General features: G+C 44.8%; 1 protein-coding gene and 1 pseudogene across 2 annotated transcripts in view; both read left to right on the top strand.

Annotated features, from left to right (window-relative positions):
• The window catches only part of SLC25A43 (solute carrier family 25 member 43), a gene marked incomplete at both ends in the record, with an annotated part of 49,591 nt that overhangs the window by 11,794 nt on the left and 16,188 nt on the right, over window positions 1–21,609 (top strand). The window contains one exon of the mRNA XM_080719322.1: window positions 1,689–1,861. Coding sequence (XP_080575448.1) covers window positions 1,689–1,861 — 173 coding nt within the window. The remainder of the gene's footprint in view (window positions 1–1,688; window positions 1,862–21,609) is intronic.
• Window positions 1,872–14,249, top strand: LOC308279417 (large ribosomal subunit protein eL43-like; annotated as a pseudogene). Its single transcript has 5 exons — window positions 1,872–1,877; window positions 6,654–6,669; window positions 6,986–7,071; window positions 13,654–13,660; window positions 13,972–14,249. The product of its transcript is annotated as a large ribosomal subunit protein eL43-like (transcript).

Raw genomic sequence — 21,609 nt, 5'->3', positions numbered from 1 at the left:
CAGTTACAAAGATCTCTCTTCTGTGAAGACCTTACTGATTCTCCCAGGCAAAATGAATCCGTTTGGTCCTTGTATACCTAAAACACCTTGTAGAGCCCCCTGTTGTGACGCTTATCAGGGCTATCATAATTGTTTTCCCTGGATGTCTCTAGCCTAAGATAGCAAGCATCTCCCGGAAATGACTTGCACTTTTGTATTCTCAGTGTCTGGCATGAAGCCTAGTACACAGCATATACTCTCCATGTTTTCTGAATGAAGGCAGATAGGAGGTTAGTGAGTCACGTGTGTGTGTGTGTGTGTGTGTGTGTGTGTGTGTGTGTGTGTGTGTACATGCGCATGCTATTAAAGATTGAGCCCATGGGCATTCTATCTCTGAGATACATCTTCAGCCCTATTTTTTTTTAGGAAACAGGGTCTCACTGAACTGCTGAGGCTGGCTTCCACCTGTGATCATCCTGTCTCAGCCTCTCAAGTACTGGGATTATAGGCATGCACCAATAAGCCCAGCTGGTGAGTCACTTTTAATATGTTTATTTTTAAAAAGTTACATGGTCTAAACTTAAGCAATATCATTTGTGTTACCCCCTCTGTTTTCTCTCTTTTTTCTTCCCTTGTTTCTACTAGAAACTGAACCCAGAGGCAGTATAAAGGAGGCAGTATACTGCTGAGCTAGACCACAGTCTCATTTTGTTAATTTATTTTTTTAGGTTGAAACAGGTCTCACTAGGCTGCTATGGCTGGCCTCAAACCTGAGATCATTCTGTCTCAGCCTCCCAAGTACTGGGATTACAGGCCTATGACACCATGGCCAGCTTTGTGTCCAATTTACATATAATAAAGTACACAAACCTTTACCTTTAGTAAACTGATTTTTTTGGTATTAGGGATTTAACCCAGGGATTCTACCTCCCAGCTACATTCCCAGCCCTTTTTTTTTATTTTTTATTTTGAAACAGGGTCTCACAACATTCCTGAGGCTGGCCCTGAACTTGCGATCCTCCTAACTCAGCCTCCCAAGTACTGAGATTACAGGTGTGTGCCACCATGCCTGGCTCTGATTATTTTAACAAAAATCACAACCTCTACCAAAATACAACACTGCCAGCCATACACTTTGGTGCACGCCAATGATCCCCAGGATTTGGGAGGCTGAGAGAGGATGATCACAGGTTCAAGGCTAGTGCAGAGTATCTTACTTAAGGAGACCCTGTTTCAGAATGAAATAAAATAAATAGAACCAGGTGTGTTAGCGCACACTTGTAATCCCAGCATTTGGGAGGCTGAGACAGAAGGATTGCAGTTCGAGGACAGCCTCAGCTACTTAGTGAGGCCCTTTGCAACTCAGCAAAACCCTGTTTCAAAATAAAAGAATAAAAACAGGGCTGGGGGTGTATCTTGGAGATAGAATGCCCTTGGGTTCCATCCTCAGTACTGCAAAAAATAAATAAAATTAAATAAAAAGGGCTTGGTTACAAGCTCAAAAGTAGAACCCATTACCTCCAAACCAGGTTTCATACCCAATACCACCAGAAAATATATATATATAACCCTATTATCCCCTGAGAAATTGCCCCATGCTCCTTGGGTTGGAGTGGTTTAAAGCAAGCCCAGAGCCTCTCCTATTTACCATGCCAGGTTCCAGCCAGTGTTTCCCTGGACCACAGCCACTCCCTGCCCTTGTTTCCTAGGTGCACTTCCGTTCTCTGCTGGCTCCCTTCTGGTGTACATGAACCTGGAGAAAATCTGGAATGGACCCCGAGACCAGTTCTCCGTCCTACAGAACTTTGCCAATGTCTGTCTAGCTGCTGTGGTGACCCAGACCCTCTCCTTTCCCTTTGACACGGTAAAGAGAAAGATGCAGGTGAGGAGCCATGGCGGTGGGCAGGATGGGGGAGACCTAAAGTGTCTGTGGGTAACAACAGAAAAGAACACCCGTCCAAGTAATGTCAGCTTTCCAAGGGGCTGGAGACTGCTGAGGAAATGCTGTAAATGGAAATGCTGCTGCTTAACTCAGGGTGGTTGGCATGAGCCCAAGCTGCCATCTCATGCAGTACTCTGTTCTCGGCCTTTCACGAAGCTCCTAGACAAAGCTGCCTTTTCGGTTTTCTCTTTCTGGATACATCGCTGTGATTCTCCTTCCTCCAGCAGGGAGGAGAAGGTAGAATCAGCCTAACTCGCCATCCTCTGTTCCTGCTTCACGATGCACCTGACCCCAGTAAAATGGTTGGATAGGACAAAAATAAGCCAGAACCCAGAACAAGAGCCAGCAAGGCTCTGTAGTCCCCAACTACCCCTCCAAGAAAACAGCTGCTCTTCAGATAGGTAGTGTCTGTGGGATTGCTATTGTCTTCATTGTTACCTAGGAAACTCTCACAATTTTCTTCACAGACCACAGAGGCAAAAGCCTAATAGCAGGGCTTCTCAAGCAAATAATTGGCTTGGCCTAGATATGCCAGTTTGGATAAAAAGAGAAATTAGACTGGTTGAGATAAGATTGAGGTTAGCCGGGAGTGGTGGCTCACTCCTTGGAAGAAGAGACAGGATGATTGCAGGTCGGAGGACAGCCTCAGCAGTATAGCAAGACTCGCAGCAACCTCGCAAGACCTCGTTTCAAAACAAAAATGAAAATGGCTGGGGGTGTATCTCAGAGACAGAATGCCCCTGGGTTCAATTCCCAGTACCAAAATACAGGTAAGGTTGAGGGGTGATGATTACCTCCGTATCTACAGTGGGGGCAGACTCATAAACCAAGCAAGATAGAAGCTTTATATCTTCCTCTACCCTGCTCACTCCCTTGAAATTCTGCCTTTATTGGCTTGCTGGCCTCCATTACCTCTTCTAAGCAATGCTGACCCATACGATCAGTATATTCCTACTAGGCTGAGACAGGAGGGTCGCAGGTTTGAGGCCAACCTCAGCAAGTAGTGAGACTTTCATCAACCTAGCAAAAGCCTGTTTCAAAATAAAAATAAAATAGGGCTGAGGGGGCTGAGGATGTAGCTCGGAGGTAGAATAACCCTGGGTTCAATCCCAGTACCGCCAAAGAAATTGTATGTGTATTTATACATAATGGATACGTATAGTGAATATATAAATATATTCACTCCTACAGAGTTGCATGGACATTAATTTGGGGTCCACTGAGTGCAATTTCAAACGATTAGGCCTAGTTACTTGTTTTTCCACATGACTCTGATTTGTCCCTCTGCCCCTTTCACCTCCTGCCTCCCCTCCAGAATATTCTTATTGGTGTAGGCCATTGCTCCACTGAAATGCCTGGAGGTTGTTACTTATCAAATCTGCCTTCAGACAAAGGAATCATGATTACACTCATCCTTGCCACGCCAGTCTTTGAAACTTCTTAACTCTCTGGGTTTTGTTTCTTTCCTGGCCTTGTCCATATTGTTTTAACTTTAGGGTGGGTGTGAATTTGGAGCCTGCTTAGTGAGTACTTATTTATAATAACATTATTTCTAATGTTAAAAGTAATGCACATATACTTAAAAGTGGTTAATTTTGTGTTATATATATTTAACCATAAATTTTTTAAGAAGCAAGTCTGGCATTGTGGCATACACCTATAATCCTAGTACTTGGGAAGCTGAGACAGAAGGATCACAACATCAGTAGTATATGGTAACTTATCAAAACCCTGTTTCAAAAATAAAATAGGGCTGGGAGTGTAGCTCAAAGGTAGACCACTCCCGAGTTCAGTTCCCAGTGCAACAACAATAACAAAAATGCACATAAGTTATAGAAAAGTTGGGAAATACATAAAAAGAAACAATAAGTTATTATCTATTGCCAGGCACAGTGACATACCTGTAGTCACAGATACTTGGGAGGCTGAGGCAAGAGGCTCTTTTGAACCCGTAAGATCAAGACCAGCTTGAGCAATACATCAAAACCTGCCTCAAAAGTAAATAAAAACAGAAATTACCCATAAGTCCAAGAACTAGAATGGTGAATACATTTTTGTTATGCATATATTCATCTGTGTATATGTATATGCATGAATATAAGTATATATGTAAACATAACTTTTTTTTGGTGGTACTGGGAGTGGAACCCAGAGACTTTCTACTTCTGGGCTATACTCCCAGACCTATTTTATATTTTATTTGTAAACAGGGTCTCACTAAGTTACTGAGAGCCTCACTAAGTAGCTGAGGCTGGCTTCGAACCTGTGTGATCCTCCTATCTCAGCCTCCCAAATGTGGGGATTACAAGCGTGCACCACCACGCCTGGCTAAACATAAGGTTATTTTTACAGAATTGTATACAGGTGGTATATTAAGATGAGTTTCCTGAGGTGGGTGTGGCAGTACATGCCTGAATTTCCAGTACTTAAGAGTCTAAGACAGGAGGATCCCCCATTTGAGACCAGCTTAGCAACTTAGAAAGACCCTTAGCTAGCCTGGTGTGGTGGTGCACGCTTGTAATCCCAGCGCCTGGGAGACTGAGACAGGAGGATCTCACAGGTTCAAAACCAGCCTCAGCTACTTAGTGAGGCTCTCAGCAACTTAGTGAGACCCTGTTTCCAAATAAAGTATAAAATAGATCTTGGAGTATAGCCCAGAGGTAGAAAAGCCCATGGGTTCCACCCGCAGTAGCACCAGAAAAAGAAGGAAGGAAGGAAGGAAGGAAGGAAGGAAGGAAGGAAAGGAGAGAGGAGAGGAGAGGAGAGGAAGGAAGAAAGAAAGAAAGGAAGGAAGGAAGACCCTCAGCTATCTGAGGGTGTAACTCAGAGGCAGAACACCCCAGATTCAGTCTCCAGTACCAAAATAAATGGCTGAGGAATTTTAGTCTTTTCCATAATTCTTTAGCTTTCCTTTCTCTTCCCAGGAGCAAGAACAATGACTTCATCTGAGAATATAGCCCATGCTACAGTTTTTACTTGACTATGTCCTTCCTATAACAATCTGCTGTATATATCAGGATCAGATACACAATAAGTAGATATTTGAGGACAACTTTGATGAACCTACATGAACCTTCTAGATAATGAGGCAATCTTGATGAATCTACATGAATCTTCTAGATAATCCTACACAGAGCTTCAAGAAGAAACTTTCAAATAAATCAGAATTTTGATGGTTTTAAAAATTTCTAAAAGGTTATACAAAATAGGATCAGCGTCTAATTATGAATAACATCATAGATGTCATCCTAAAGATACAGAAAGTGAATTTGGGGGGTTGGAGTCAAAATCTTACTTTTCATAAGTTAATAAATAGTCCAGGCATGGTGCCATGCCTATAATTCCAGTACTTTGGGAGACTGAGACAGGAGGATCATAGGTTCAAGAACAGCCTCGGCAACTTGGCAAGACCTTAGTGAGACTGTGTTCCAAAATGAAAAATAGAAAGGGATGGAAGTGTAGCTTGGATGTAGAATAGCCTTGGGCTCAATCCCCAGTAGCAAAAAATAAATAAATAAATAACTCGTCCATATTATATTTAAAATAGCCTTCAAGACAGAATCACAGGCTCCTTTTTAAATTTATTTATTTATTTACTTATTTACTTATTTATGTATTTATTTTGCAGATCTGGGGATGGAATCCTGGGGCATTTGACCTCCGAGCTACACCCCCTAACCCATTTTTTATTCTTGTTCATGTTTTGAAATAGGGTCTCATTAAGTTGCAGAGGGCCTCATTAAGTAGCTGAGGCTATCTGCGTACTGCGATCCTCCAGTGTCAGCCTCCCAAATGCTGGGATTACAAGCGTGCGCCACCACGCCCTGCTCACAGGCTCCTTTTAAATGCAAACATAGCATTGCCTTTTCTGGCCGTTAGATGTCGCTGCAGTAAATGGAGAGTATCTGAGCACAGTCTGAGGGTACTGGAGCCAGCAGTTCAGAGATCTCTGTCCAGTTACCAACTTCACAATCCCTGCTCAAAATCCATCTTCAGTTTGGAAGACAAGGGACCTAGAGATGACTGACAGACCTAAAGTTTCTTCCCCTGCAAATCACACGATCCAAATTCACTAAGAGAGAACTTCAATATTCACCTGCCCAGCTGGAACAAACAGGGTTTTCCAGCAGAATTTGTAATGAGGGACTTTTGTAGGGCAACCGGGCCGCTGTGACCTGAACATACTTAATGATAACATTTGCATTTCATTGGCTTCCCCCATCGCGCTTCCCAACATGAAACAAATCAATAGCAGGTGTTGGTAGACCAGCAATTGGTGGGGGGGGGGGGTCTCAACCCCTACATTGCCTGGCCCCTTTGTCTGAATGCTCATTCTCCTAATATGCTTATATCAGACACACACACACATACACACACACACACACACACTCTTCCCATTAATGCCACATCAGATTGGAATTCTTTTGAACATTAATGACCATAATCAGGAGCCTTGTTTAGCCACCTGAGCCCTTCCTTCACCGTGCTTACATTCATTGTATTCCTTTTTTTTTTTTTCTCTTTCTTGCCTTGGCCCCTGGCTGGCACACTAGAGAATGGAGAGGTAAATAAATTATGCATGTGCATGTTTTTGATAGAATGATTCTGGTGGGAAGGGGGATGGGTCCACCCTGTGCACAAATGGAATGAAGAACCCTTAATTGGGTTGCTTTCCCGGACTCCAAGACTACCCTGTCCCATATCCCCTTCTCCATATTTCCGTGCTTTTCAGCCCCAAGCTCTTTCAGGTACAACCTGGCCCAGATTGAGATGGGCAGAACTTGAGTTCTGAGAAAACCAGTAGGAAGGGGAAAATATTGACAAGGATTGACTTATGTTATTAATCTCTGAGCCCCTAATAAGGACCAGGGAGTCCTGAGAAAATGGTTGTATGGACAGGTGCATGTGAAGGAGAAAAGGAGACAGGCTGAGGACCAGTCGTGAAAATCCAGGGAATAGCAGAGAACGTGAAAGCCTGGTAAGAAAGAATCTGAAAGGAAGCACCAAGCCCAAGCATGCTCCCCCATAGCTCTGCCCAACACTCTCCCCTGTTGCCCACGTTAGGTGTCTCCATTTCTTCAAATAGAAAGCCAAGTATTAGCCTGTTGCTTTATACACCAGTGGACTTTGACCCCATCGCAGCTTACAAGGTAAGCAGGATCTGGCCAGGTCAGCATTTAAACTGAAAGCACATAAGATGAAGGACAAAGGTGGTATCTGAGTGGCACAGCTGACTGAGCAGAATACACGTGGTCGGCGACGAAACAGAGGCCCCCAACCAGCTCCAGTAGAGATCCTGACCTAACCAAGATGGTTACTGAGATAGAAGAAATACAAGAAATAGGTAGGAAGGAGGCTTAAAGAAAGGACAAGGAAAGCATAACTTTAAAAGCCCTATGCTAAAGTTCCTCACTCCCTAAGCCAAGCCTATCACTCCCAAATTCATAGGAAATTTACATTTTTTTTTTATACCTGGGATTGAACCCAGCAGCATTCTGCCTCTGAGCTATACCCCTAGACTTATTTTATTTTATTACAGTACTGGGAATGGAACCCAGGGGCATTCTACCTCTGAGCTACACCCCCTGCCCTATTTTTTATTCTTTAATTTGAAACCAGGTCTCACTGAGTTGCAGAGGGCCTCACTAAGTAGCTGAGGCTGTCCGTAAACCACGATCCTCCGGGCTCAGCCTCCCAAATGCTGGGATTACAAGTGTGCACTACCACGCCCGGCTCAGTTTTATTTTTTTTATTTAGAAATAGAGTCTCAGCTAAGTTCTCATGCACTGGCCTCAAACCTGCAATCCTCTTGTTTCAGTCTCCCAAGTACTGGGATTACAGGTGTTCCCTCCCATTCAGAAATTTACAAATCTTTACTCATTCACTTATGATAATCACCTGGAGCACTGTTAGCTATTCCATCAATGAATATTAAGATACCTATTGATCGAACTCTGGAGACCCATCAGTTCTGGAAGATGACCAGATCACCATTAAACCATCTTGCGATCACCAGACAAATGTCATCCGCCCATACCTTCCCATGCCTACCACTCACCAAGCTTCCTTTAAAAGAAAAGCTATGAACCAGGCGTGGTGGTGCACACTTTTAATCCCAGCATTCGGGAGGCTGAGACCAGAGGATCGCAGTTGATGGACAGCCTCAGCTACTTAGGCCCTCTGCAATTTGGTGAGACCCTGTTCCAAAATAAAGAATACAAAATAGGGCAGGGTGTGTATCTCAGAGGTTGAATGTCCCTGGGTTCCATCCCCAGACTCACAAAAAATAAAAATATAAATATAAGAGTTATAAACCCACCAAGAGCCTCTCTCACTCTGGAGATGACCGGCCTTTAATGCATATTGATTGCTTTACCCCAAAGGCCTTTTCTCACTCTTTGGTAGCCTGAATTCTCCCTTTTATGTGTATTTCTTGCTTTCCAAAATAAATTCCTGTCTATGTCTGACTGGCTGATGCATGTTGAACCCCACCACTCCTGAATTGAGATCTCTCCCACCCCCCACCCAGGCCTCTACCAGACTCCTCAGACCCTCCTTGAATCTGTCTTCTCTCTCTCCTCTCTCTCTCTCTCTCTCTCTCTCTCTCTCTCTCTCTCTCTCTCTCTCTCCCTCCCTCCCTCTCTCTCTCTCTCTCTTTTCTTTTGCGGTACTAAGGATAGAACACAGGAGCATTCTACCTCCGAGTTGCACCCCCAGCCCTATTTTTTTTATCCTTTATTTTGAAACAGGGTCTCAAACTAAGTGCAGAGGGCCTCACTAAGTAGCTGAGGCTGACGGCAAACTACGATCCTCCGGTCTCAGCCTCCCGAATGCTGGGATTACAAGCGTCTGCCACCACGCCTGACTTATGTCTTCACTCATGACATTACTACTGCCTATGTCGAGCTGAACACGGTTGCTTCATTCATTTCTCTCTCTGGACACTGCCCCTCTATAGGCTTCCCATACTCCAATCTATCTTCAACCCTGAGCTCCCTTCTGAGCCCTGGTCCCACAGTCCCTGCAGCCTGCAGAACATCACCATTTAGCCACCACATCTCCACTGTCACCTCTGTATCAAACTGCCCTTTCCTTCCCCTGAAACTTTCCTTACAGGGTTTTCCATTTTAATACCATCATTGCCCTACTTGCCCCGCTGGAAATCCAGAAATTAAGTTTGGCTCTTTGCCTTCCGCTCACCCAGTCAACCTCAAGCCCTGTTGTTTGTTCACTTCTAACTTTGCACACTGGTGTTTCTTCTTATTACTGCCCCCTGCCCCAGTCTAGGACCTTATCAGCTCATGCCTACACTATTACAGTAATCCTCTAGTAGGTCTTCAGGGTACATTCTAAAAATGATCAGAAGCCTTGAACACTAATATGTAGCAGACACTGTGCTAAGTGCTTCGTTTTTATTATCTCATTTAATCCTTACAACAACCTCATGAGATGTGTTCTATTGTTACTGAACCCATTTTACAGATGAAAAACTGAGAGGCTGGTAATATAGCTCAATGGGAAAGTACTTGCCTAGCATTTGTGAGATTCCCAGGAGCCTCACAGCCCCACCCCAAAAAGAAAATGTGTGTGTGTGTGTGTGTGTGTGTGTGTGTGTGTGTGTGCCAGGCATATTGTCACATTGCCTGTAATCCCATTAGTTGGGAGACTGAGACAGGACAATCCCAGGTTTGAGCCCCCAGCCTCAGTAACTCAACAAAACTCTCATCAACTTAGTGAGACCCTATTATAAAATATAAAATAAAAAGGACTGGAGGTGTAGCTCAGAGGTAGAACACCCCTTGATTTCATCCCTAGTATCGTGGAAGGAAGAAAGCAAGGAAATACACTGAGGCACTGAAATTTTTATAGCCTGCTACTTTATCAACTAGTAACTGAGCAGGGATACAAGCTAAGGAACTTCTCCACAGTCAATACTCATTTCATTCCCCTCCAGCCTGGCCCATGGGCTTCGGCAGGACAAATTTTCAGGGTGTTTTTTTTGTTGTTGTTGTTGTTGTTGTTGTTGTTGTTGTTGTTTTTCTCTCTTTTGGTGATACTGAGGATCGAATCCAAGGGCATTCTACCACTGACCTGTACCTCTTTTTTTGTGGTACTGGGAATTGAACTCAGAAGCATTCTACCTCCGAGTTATACCCTCAACTCTGTTTTTTTTTTTTTTTTTATTTGAAAGAGTGTCTAGGTTGCTAAGAGTCTCAGTAAATTGTTGAAGCTGGCCTCAAATCTCCAATCTTCTTGTCTCAGTCTCCCAAGTACTGGGATTATATGCATGTGCCACAACACCCAGCTGAGCTCAACCCCTTTTTATATTTGTCATGCCATGGACACAAGCTTTCTTTTATAGGAAATTTTGAAAAGTCTGCAATCCTCCTGTCTCAACCTCCCAAGTACTGGGATTATAGGTGTGCGCCACCGCACCCAGCTGGACCAATTTTTTTCAGACCTACTTGGTCCTCTAGCACCTTCAGAGAGTAAAGCATGAGCCCCTGGGTCTGGCATATTTCCCTCACTAACCTTGCCACTGTCATTTAAAAGAGCTCTTTTTTTGAAAAAGCAAATGCCTAGGAGTTGCAGAAGAAACCTAGAAAGAGGAATGTGGAGAAAAACAGAGAACATAGACTTAGACCCTAAAGACTAAACCTTCTTCCAGGTGCGGTGGCACACACCTGCACTCCCAGCATCACAGAAGGCTGAGGCAAGAGGATCACAAGTGTGCAACCTGCCTGGGCAATTTAGCCAGACACTACTTCAAAATAAAAAAATAATAAAATAGGACTGGGCGTGAGGCTTAGTAATAGAGTGCCCCTGAGTTCAATGCCTAGTTTTACACACACACACACACACACACACACACACACACACACACACACTAGAATAGCCTTCAAATGCACTCTGAGCCACAGTGGCTTTTGAAAGCAGTCTGGAGAGCTAAACTTCACTATGCTCACAAAATGTGATTAGCATTTAAATATGGATAACAGAAAGGACTAAAATGAACCAGTGGAGGCCGCAGGCAAGCTGCAAGCTTCTCTTCTCCAAAGGGCAGATGCCACTTAGAAATGCAGGCCATTTTCAAGGGAACCTAAAATCCAGACTTTTATGGGAAATTTTCCAGTTTTTCGGTGTTAAAAGTAAAAATTATGTACTGACTTGGCTAAACAAAACATGACTCGTAATGAATGACCTCTGCTCTATTCAAGCCTCCAGTTCCACCAAAAGATCTTCTTAGCCCCCTCCCCCAGCCCTGAGGACTGTATTTTACATTCCAGTCACCCACCAGGCCTTTGTTCACAGGGCCACCTCAGCCTCAAGCATCTCTCGTGTCTACTTAAAGGCTCAGCTGAGTCGCCTAGGTGACAGCTGTCTCTCCTGACCCACTATAGCAGGGTCTGTTGCTTTTGTTTGATTAAAGTGTTGGCTTTTCCCAAAACCCTATCTTATTGTGAGAGATAAAAAGGGGATTCTAGGGCACAAGAGGCTGAATTAATAATGTGCTCTGACCATAACAGCAAATGTTGGGTTTTTACAACCACACACCCCAAAGTATAGTTATTTTGCTCAAAGAGCTTTGTGGGTGAATAGCTCCTTTTAAATGATGCTGCTAGCTGGGAAGGCTTGGTGGTACACTCAGAACTCAGAAGACTGAGACAGGAGGACCACAGATCCTAGGCCACCCTTAGCAACTTGGTGAGGCCATGTTTCAAAATAAATTTTAAAAAAGATGGGGAGGTAGCTCAGAGATAGAGCTCCCCTGTGTTCAATCCCCAGCACACACACACACACATAAATATGCACAAAAAATGATGTTGTTAGCTTGTACATGCCCTCTGCTCCAGCCAGTTTCTTTTCCATAGCATTTTTCTCCATGCCCATTTTCCCATCTTGGCACCAGTGCTCATGCTGTCTCTTCTCTGTCAAAGCCACCTCCTGCTGTCACCTCTGACTTCCCAAACAGAAGTAATCCCCCCACCCTGCCACCCAGCTCAATGTCTTTAGCTCACTATTGCTACAGGTTAAACATCACTAACATTAAAGTCTGAAATCTGGAATACTCCCAAATCTAAAACTTTTAGAGCACATGACACCACAAGAGGAAATTCCATACCTGACCTCATAGGAAGGGTCACTGTCAAAATGCAGGCAAAATAAAAGTATTACATAAGAAGCTGCACACACTGGCCAGGCATGGTGGTGCACCCTTGTAATCCCAGTACTTGGGAGGCTGGGACAGGAGGATTGTGCAGGTTCAAAGCGAACCTCAGCTTATTAGTGAGGCCCTGTTTCCAAATAAAATAGGTCTGGGAGTGTAGTCCCAAGGTAGAAAGCCTCTGGGTTCCATCCCCAGCACTAAAAAAAAATGAAGCTGCCCACACCTATAATTCTAGTACTTGGGATGCTGAGACAGGAGGATTGAGGTTTGAAGCCAAACTAGCAGAACCCTTCGCAATTTAGTGATTCCCTGTTTCAGAAAACATAAAATATGGCTATGAGGCATTCCCCTGAGTTCAATCCCCAATAACACACACACACACACACACACACACACACACACACACACACACACACACGATTTAAAAAGTAAAAATGGCTGGGAGTGTAGTTCGAAGGTAGAATGCCCCTGGATTCAATCCCCAGTCCCAAATATATATAGCCCCAAGCTATCTCAGTATGTATATATAAATATTCCAAAGCATGCAAAAATCCCCAAATCTGAAACATTTATACTCCCATGCATTCTTTTTTTTTCTTTTTTTGGTGGTACTGGGTGGGGTTCCTAGAAACCCTTCTACCTCCAAGCTATACTCCCAGATCTATTTTATATTTTTATTTGGAAACAGGGTCTCTTAAGCCAGCAAGGCTGGCTTCGAACCTGCGCGATCCTCCTGTCTAGGAACCTGCGTGATCCTCCTGTCTCCACCTCCCACGCACGGGGATTACAAGCGTGCGCCACCACGCCCGGCTAGTCCCATGCATTCTATATAAGAAATACTTAACCTGTGTAGCTCTCTTATGGCCCCTGTCCCATGCTTGTGTTACAGTCTTCTGTGTCCCTTATGTTCTATAAATTGGAAGCATTTAGCCAGGCATGGTGGTGCACGTTTGTAATCCCAGTACTTGGAAGGCTGAAACAGGAGGATAGTAGGTTCAAAATCAGCCTCTGCAACTTAGTGAGGCTCTTGGCAACTTAGCTAAGTTCCAAAAAAATATGTTCCAAATAAAAAATAAGCCTAGGGATGTAGCCCAGAGATATAAGGCCCCTAGATTCTGCCCCCAGTACCACAAAAAAAAATTGAAAGCGCTTTGCCTATGGAAAGTATGTCTAACACTTTTGTGTTTTGTGTGTGTGCGTGTGTGTGTGTGCATGCATGCGTGCATGTTGCTACCTTTGAGCTACACTCCAGCCCTGTTTTGTTTTTTATCTTGAAATGAGGTCTCACTAAGTTGCACAGGGACTCACTAAATAGTTGAGGCTGGCTGTGAACTTGCAAATCTCCTATCTCAGCCTCCCGGATACAGGGATTACAAGCCTGTGCCACCATTGCCAGTCTGACACATTTGTATATCTACACAATACATAGTTTCATATAACCGGCACTTGATACTTCTTTAAATATGAATGAGGTCCAGGACGGGCTTAGGAGATCTCACTGTGAGCACACAATTGAACCTAAGCTGCCACTGAGCTCCGCTTCAGTATGATTGTACCTACCCAGGCTGAAGGTAAGATTGCCCAACCAGCCTCGGGAAGCCTCTATTGGTGCCTGCCTGAGATGCCTATGTGCTTGGCTCTGAGGATGGATGCACCATCTTCTATCTCAGGTTTTTTGCAGCTCAGGACAAACAGCTGTTAGCAATTCAAGGCAGGCAAATAGCCGGGTGTGGTGATGCACGCTTGCAATCCCAGTACTTGAGAGGCTGAGACAGAAGAATCACAGGTTCGTGGCCAGCCTCAGCTACTTAGTGAGGCTCCCCCACAACTTAGTGAGACCCTGTTTGAAAATAAGGAATAAGCTCTCTGGGTCCCAGCCTAGGTAGCGTCAACACCAAGAAGGTTGGCATCTTCGGTAAAAACAGGACCTGCTATAGTGCCTCCCTCCGGAAGATGGTGAAGAAAATTTAAATCAGCCGGCACGCCAAGTACACCTGCTCCTTCTGCGGCAAAACCAAGATGAAGAGACGGGCGGTAGGGATCTGGCACTGTGGTTCTTGCATAAAAACTGTGGCTGGTGGTGCCTGGACCTACAACACAACTTCTGCCGTCACAGTCAAGTCTGCCATCAGAAGGCTAAAGGAATTGAAAGACCAGTAGAAGCTCTACCATTTGAGACATCCTTGGCCTATAATAAATGGGTTAATTCATATTAAAAAATAAGGAATAAGCCGGGCGTGGTGGCACACGCTTGTAATCCCTGCGTTTGGGAGGCTGAGACAGGTAGATCGCACAGGTGCACAGGTTTGAAGCCAGTCTCAGCTACTTAGTGAGGCTCTCAGCAACTTAGTGAGACCCTGTTTCCAAATAAAATATAAAATAAGTCTGGGAGTGTAGCCCGGAGGTAGAAAGCCCCTGGATTCTATCTCTAGTACCACCAAAAAAGAAAAATTTTTGTAACAACATAATAATAACTATCAGCCAAGCACAGTTTCTCCAATTTTATAGGTGAAGAGGAGGTCCCAGGGCTAGTAAATGGTGGAGCTGGTACTTGAACCTGGTTCTCTCCTTCCTCAGAACGTTCCTTTATCCATCAGGAATACATGGATCCTAAATGCTAGGGAATTGGCTGATTTTGCTCCAGGTGTGGTAATGAAGGATGAGGGTGAGGGAAGCTAAACTTTGAGAACTGGAAGTTTGCACACTCTGCATAAGAAGCTGAGAAAAATAATGCAAAATATCAGAAACTGACAGGCAAGAACCTTGTCTTAATCTGTTTGGGCTGCTACTTTTTGTGTGTATGTGGTACTGGAGGTGGAACCCAGAGGCTTTCTACCTCCGGGCTATACTCCCAGACCCATTTTATATTTTATTTGGAAACAGGGTCTCGCTAAGTTGCTGAGAGCCTCACTAAGTAGCTGAGGCTGGCTTCGAACCTGTGCGATCCTCCTGTCTCAGCCTCCCAAGTGCGGGGATTACAAGCGTGCGCCACCACGCCCGGCTGGGCTGCTATTTCAAAATGCTGCAAGCCAAGTAGCTTATAATCACCTTTCTCACCATTCTGGAGTCTGGGAAGTACAGGGGAAGGTGCTTCCAGGTTTGGTCAGACCACCTTCTGCCTGGTTTGTAGGGGGCGCCTTCTCCCTTTGCCATCAGGTGGTGGAAGGATCAAGGCTGCTCACTCCCTAGCGCCTCCTTCGTAAGGCCACTCATCCCATTCATGAGGGCTCCACTCTCATGACCTGATCATCTCCCCTTACCCTGCCTCCTCACACTAGCACATGAAGGGTGTCAGGAGTGTGTGTGTGTGTGTTCCTGGGGATGGGATCCAGGGGCATTCTACCTCTGAGCTACATCCCCAGCCCTATTTTTTTAATCTTTTTTTTTTAAATAGAGGCTCACTGAGTTGTGAAGTGGCTTGCTAAGTGGCTGAGGCTTTCCACGAACCTTGATTCTCCGGAAGCACAAACATTCAGACCATAGCATGCCTGGCTTTGGCCAAGGAATGGTTAACTCTAGTTAGAGGTTGAAAACATCTGGGAAAGACCAAGCTATCCTGTGGCTTGTATTAGGCCCTGACAGTCTGGCAACAGAAGGTGGAACCCACATCGGCAGCTTGGACTCAAAGCCATCATATCAGGTTGTACTGAGCAGCAGACATAGAGCATTCAGCAGCCACACAACAACCCTGGCTGCTCAGAAGGATTGAGAGGAAAGCCCCGCTGGCTCAGTGAGCCCTGGGTGCGGGGGTTTCCAGAGGGGAGAGAAAAGTGCTGCCTTCACCCCTGCAAGGAGACGCTAACCGAGTTTTAAGGTTTCTGCCTACTTCTGATGCTGTGTTTGGCACAGCATCTGTTCTCAGTAGGGAGAGAGCTCTGTTTCCTACCAGGGCTGGCTTACCTGTCTGGAATTACAAACACTGCAGAATGCTGGGCTCTCCGGGAGGTGAGAGAGGATGGAAGCCCTACCTTGGCTGCATTTCCAATTCCTTGCTGTCATCTGGCTTTGAGGTTTGGTGCCTTGGAGAACTAACTTCCACCTAAGTGAGCCTTGGCGGTCAGGAGAAAAGGACGCTCTCTGGACCCAGGTAGATGTCTGGACATCCCTTAGGTAAGGTAGCTTTGTTGAGCATCATTATTACAGGGAAGGGAAAGAAAAACTCTCCCTTTTGTTTTCACCAAAAGGTGTACAGTGCCTTAAGTACTTCTGGGATGGCAGTCTTTCATGGAAACAAGACTGTCCCTAGAGGGCAGGCAAGGAGGAGCCTTCCTAATTCCCCTGAATGTAACACCCCTCTGCCCTTTCCCCTGACCTGAACTAACTACTCCTTTGAAGAGATAAAAATCTGGGGGCGCAGATGACCACCCTGTACTAGGACCTAGGCAGGCGTGTGTTTGTGAATGTGTGTGTGCGTGTGTGTGTGTGTATGTTATTGGGAATTGAACCGGGGGTATTCTACAACTGAGCTATACCTCAGGCCTCCTTTTTTAAACAGAGTCTCACTAAATTGCTCAAGCTGGCCTCAAACTTGTGATCCTCCTATCTCAGCCTCCCAAGTGCTAGAATCACAGATACGTACCATTAGGCAGGCTTTTTGAGCTATAACTAAACAGTAACAGAATCTAAGATAGGAACTTTGGCCTACCTCCCAACCCCCAGAGTGGGGGTAAAGAGAGAGGTAGGGAAAATGGGGAAAAGGCCCCAAGAAAGCATGCATATGAGCCTTCTACTGTCAAAAGGATATGGAGACTGGATTTTGCCCTCCCCTACTCTGGCTTCCAGCCAGCTTCGGAAATGAAATACCAATTTCCACCACCTTGATAGCTGTCAATACCTATGGGTTTTGTTGGGCTGTTTGATTGAGTGATTGGTTGGTTGGTTAGTTTGTGGTACTGGGATTGAATCCAGGGTCTGATTTACCTCTGAGCTATACCCCCAGTCAGTCCTATATTTTTAAGCTGGGTCCTGTTAAGTTGCCCAGGCTGGCCTTAAACCTATGATCCTTCTGTCTTAGCCTCCTAAGTCCTGGGATTACAGATGTTGCCACTTCACTCAGCCAATTACTCCTTTTTGATGGTTGTGTTCACCTAGAGGCTTTCGTGATGACTGACCAGCTCAGGGTCACAGTGTGGACCTTGGATCCCAGCCTACCCCTTACTCCTGTGTGAACATGGGTACACCACACACCCTTTCTAAGCCTCATCTTTCTCACCTGTAAAATATGGGAATGAGAATTGTGCCTACTTCATAAATCTGTAAAAAAAAATAAAAAGGACTGAATTAGGTTAATGCAGATCCAGAGCCAGGCGCATAATCAATGCTATTTTTATTGTCCTTGGAGTAGCTCTTTAGAATCTATGCATAGCATGGAAGGCCTGATTAGAACTATAAAAGCCAGTCCAGGTGTGTTTCTATGCTCCCTGTAATAACTATAAACACAGAGATGAGCCAGGATCACAAAATCTCAGTAGACCCCCGATCTCCGTAGCTAATGATGAGCAGGGGTGGCAGGAGAACTTATTAATCTTTTGTTGGTTAGTTTAATAGACATTATCTGCGAGACTACTATGTGCAAGCCCTGCTATGTATAGCTATATATTCCCAGCCTTCTGAAAACTGTCATCTTCCAGATCTTTTCCTTCCTGGCCCTCTCCACTCTCGCCCTCAGTCAAGATAACACTCTTCACCTTGGCTCTTGTAAAAGTTGGCCACGCTATGCTGCAAGGGGCTCCCTTGGCCCAGCCTCAGCCAGCACTGGAATCACTTGCATCTTAATTGCTTTCTCCAGGCAGACCCAGCTGCACACTCTGGGCTTCCCCATTCCCTTCCCCCCAAATGCCACACAGGAACCTACTGTTTCTCTTCTCTTAGCCCAAGCAGAATAGGAACTTGCTGTCTCTTGTTCACTGCCCTCACAGTGAGCCAGGCTTTCTGAGCAGCGAGGCATCCCACTGGCCAGCTGCTGGAATGGGAGGCATCCGCCCTGGAGGGGCTCAAGAGCAGCTCTGAAGCATGGTGTATTGGGGGCAGCTGCCAACGTCCTTACTGCAGAAAGGGGGCTTCCCAGTTTTAAGAGAACAACGATATAAGTCACACGACTCACGGGACAGGAAGGTCCTTTTACCCCACTGCGATTGGTTTTTCTTGGTTGATTATTGGGGATTTGCCAAAACATTCTAGCCTTCCACACATATATTTCTCAGATGGTTTGAGAACTGATTGGTTTGGTCTTTGAGTCCTACACATCTACACAAGATAAAAGTCACTTCTAAATGATAGGTTAAAAGGTTCTAAGCTAGCCGGGTGAGGTTCTAAGCTAGCCGGGTGAGGTGGCTCACGCTTGTAATCTCAGCATTTGGGAGGCAGAGACGGGAGGATCGTGACTCGTGAACAGCCTCAGCTACTTAGCGAGGCCCTCTGCAACTCAGTGAGACCCTGTTTAAAAATAAAGAATAAAAAGTACGGCTGGGGATTATAGCTCAGAGGTAGAATGCCCCTGGGTTCCATCGCCAGTACCACGGAAAAAAAAGGTTCTAATCTCCTGATATTGTTGCATGTTTGGTGGTACTGGGATTGAGCCAGGGGCACTTTATCTCTGAGCTACACCACCAGAACTTTTTATTTTTTTCATTTTGAAACAAGGTCTTGTTAAGTTGCCCCCACACTGGTATCTAATCTTTCCATCCTCCCATCTCAGCCTCCCAAGTACTGGAATTGCAAGTGTGCACCACCAGAACCAATGAGCTCTGAGTTCCTGTTCGCTCCAGCTGGCAGGCTGTCTTTTCTCTCCAACTCCTCCTCCTCCTTCCCTCCCTGTCTGCACCCTCATTTCCTCTTTTCCCTCTGCTGTGTTGCACAGGCTGGCTTCAAACTTCTACACTCAAGTGATCTGGAATTACAGATGTTACACCACTGTAACCAACTTTGTTTCTCCTTCTTAAAGCTATTTGTTGCTGTTGTTATTATAATAGAGTTGGATTTTGGGGGGGTTGTTTTTTGTTTTTGTTGGTACTGGGGTTCCTGGAAGCCCTATTACCTCCGGGCTACACTCCCAGACCTATTTTATATTTTTTTTAATTTGGAAACAGGGTCTCTTAAGCCAGCGCGGCTGGCTTCAAACCCGCGCGATCCTCCTGTCTCTGCCTCCCAAACGCGGAGATTACAAGCGTGCGCCACCACGCCCGGCATAGTGTTTTTAATAGAAGCATTTTTCACAAACTAGGTATTTTGCTCCACAAGCAAAGCATTTCAACTATTTTACCAACTATCTGGAGAAACTATGCCTGATAGTTTACCATTGGCATGACTCTGGAGAAAAAATTTGAACAATTTTGAGTTTTGAACAAGTTTTGAACAAAAATAGAGAAGCTTGTGTGTGTGTGTGTGTGTGTGTGTGTGTGTGTGTGTGTGTGTGGTCCTGGGCATTGAACCCAGGGACATTCTACCTCTGAGCTACACCCCCAGCCCTATTTTGTCTTTATTTTGAAAGATCTCACTGGGCTGATGAGAGTCTACTTGCTGAGGCTGTCCTCAAACTTGCTTTTCTCCTGTCTCAGCCTCCCAAGTACTGGGAATGCAAAGTGTGCCCTGCCTTGTCCAGCTGTAGAGAAACTTTTTTGGGGGCGGTACCAGGGATGGAACCCAGGGGCATTCTACCTCTGAGCGACACCCCCAGCCCTATTTTTTATTCTTTATTTTGAAACAGGGTCTCACTGAGTTGCACAGGGCCTAAGTAGTAACTGAGGCTGTCCGTGAACCACAATCCTCATATGTCAGCCTCCTGAATGCTAGGATTACAAGCGTGTGCCACCACACCAAGCTGTAGAGAAAATTTTAAAAGTGAATCATAGCCATTTAGATTTATAAATGTTGGAAAAATTAAAATTTAGATTTAGGACTGATCATTTTGATAACCTTTGGCAAAAACTAAGGGCATTATTATAAATTAAAGTATTAATTTATTGGAATTGCCTGGCAGTTTATAAAAATTCAGCATATAAGTATGCATAAGACTAAAATAGAAAAATCAAAAAATTGCTGTATTAGATAAGGCAATGCTTTTTTATTTCAAAAGCTTGGCCAAGCCGGGCATGGTGGCGCACGCTTGTAATCACAGCATTCGGCAGGCTGAGACTGGAGGATCGCGGTTCGTAGACAGCCTCAGCTACTTAGTGAAGCCCTCCGCAACTTAGTGAGACCCTGTTTCAAAAAAAATAAAGAATAAAAAATAGGGCAGGGGGTGTAGCTCAGAGGTCAAATGCCTCTGGGTTCCATCCTCAGACCTACAAAAAAAAAAAAAATAATAAGCCTGGCCAGCCTGCCAGCCTCAGCAACTCAGCAACTTAATCTTTTTTTTTTTGAAACAATGTCTCACTGAGTTGCGGAGGTCCTCACTAAGGCTGGCCACTAACCTGGCCACTAACAGTGATCCTTCTGTCTCAGCCTCTGGAATGCTGGGATTACAAGCTTTACGCCACCATGCCCTGCTAGGTTTTCAGCTACTTAGTGAGGCCCTGTTTCCCAGAGTCCCTCTGGTATCCCAGTTACTCCCTAGCTTTCACATATGATAGAAAACATATGGCCTTTCACTTTCTCTCTGTGACTGGGTAAATATCACTTAGCATACTGTTTTCCAGGTCCTTCCATTTTCCTGAAAATGACACAATTTTGTTCTTTATTGCTGAGTAAAATTCCATCATGTGTATATCCCACAATTTTGTAATCCATTCATCTGTTGATGGACACCTAGGTTGGTTCCATAATTTGGCTATTGTGAATTATGCTGCTATGAACATGTATATGCATATATTACTATAATCCTCTGATTTTTAGTCCCTTTAGAAAGATACCCAAGAGAGGGATAGCTGGATTTCTTTTATTCTGAAACAGGATCTCACTAAGTTACTGAAGCTGTCCTCAAACCTATGATCCTCCTGTCTTGGTCTCCCAAGGGCTGGGATTACAGGCATGCAAAACCATGCCCAGCTTTTATTTTCATCTTCTGTAGGTTGTTCCTGCTTTCCTTCAATATATATTAAGTACCTACTATGTGCCAGACATTTTGATAGTCTCTAGGGATAAAGCTACGTACAAAGACAGGCATGGTCACTGCTCTTATGACATTAATAGATGAATGGCAAGGACATAGATGGGAAAGCACAAGAGAAATAATTATACAGTAGATTATTACAAATTTTGTTAAGCACTATGAAGTAGCACAGAGTGATCAAAAGTGTTCAGTAGGCCAGGTGTGGTTGTGCATGGCTGTAATTCTAGTATTTGGGAGGTTAAGACAGGAGGGTTGAAGGTTTGAGGAGCGCCTCAACAACTTAGCAAGACCCTGTTTCAAAATAAAAAATAAAATAGGGCTGGGGGTGTGGTTTGGAGTTAGAAAGCCCCTCAGTTTAATCCCCAGCACCACCACCACCACAACAACAACAACAAAACGTGTTCAATGGGCTCCCGACTTAGTCTGAGCAGACTTCCCTAAGGCAGTGCTGTTTACTCTGATCCATAAGAC

Source organism: Muscardinus avellanarius, assembly GCF_963383645.1.
Source record: "Muscardinus avellanarius genome assembly, chromosome: X".
In the NCBI taxonomy this organism is placed as follows: domain Eukaryota; kingdom Metazoa; phylum Chordata; class Mammalia; order Rodentia; family Gliridae; genus Muscardinus; species Muscardinus avellanarius.
Note: the sequence above shows the minus strand (reverse complement) of the source record. Positions and strands in the feature narration are given on the sequence as shown.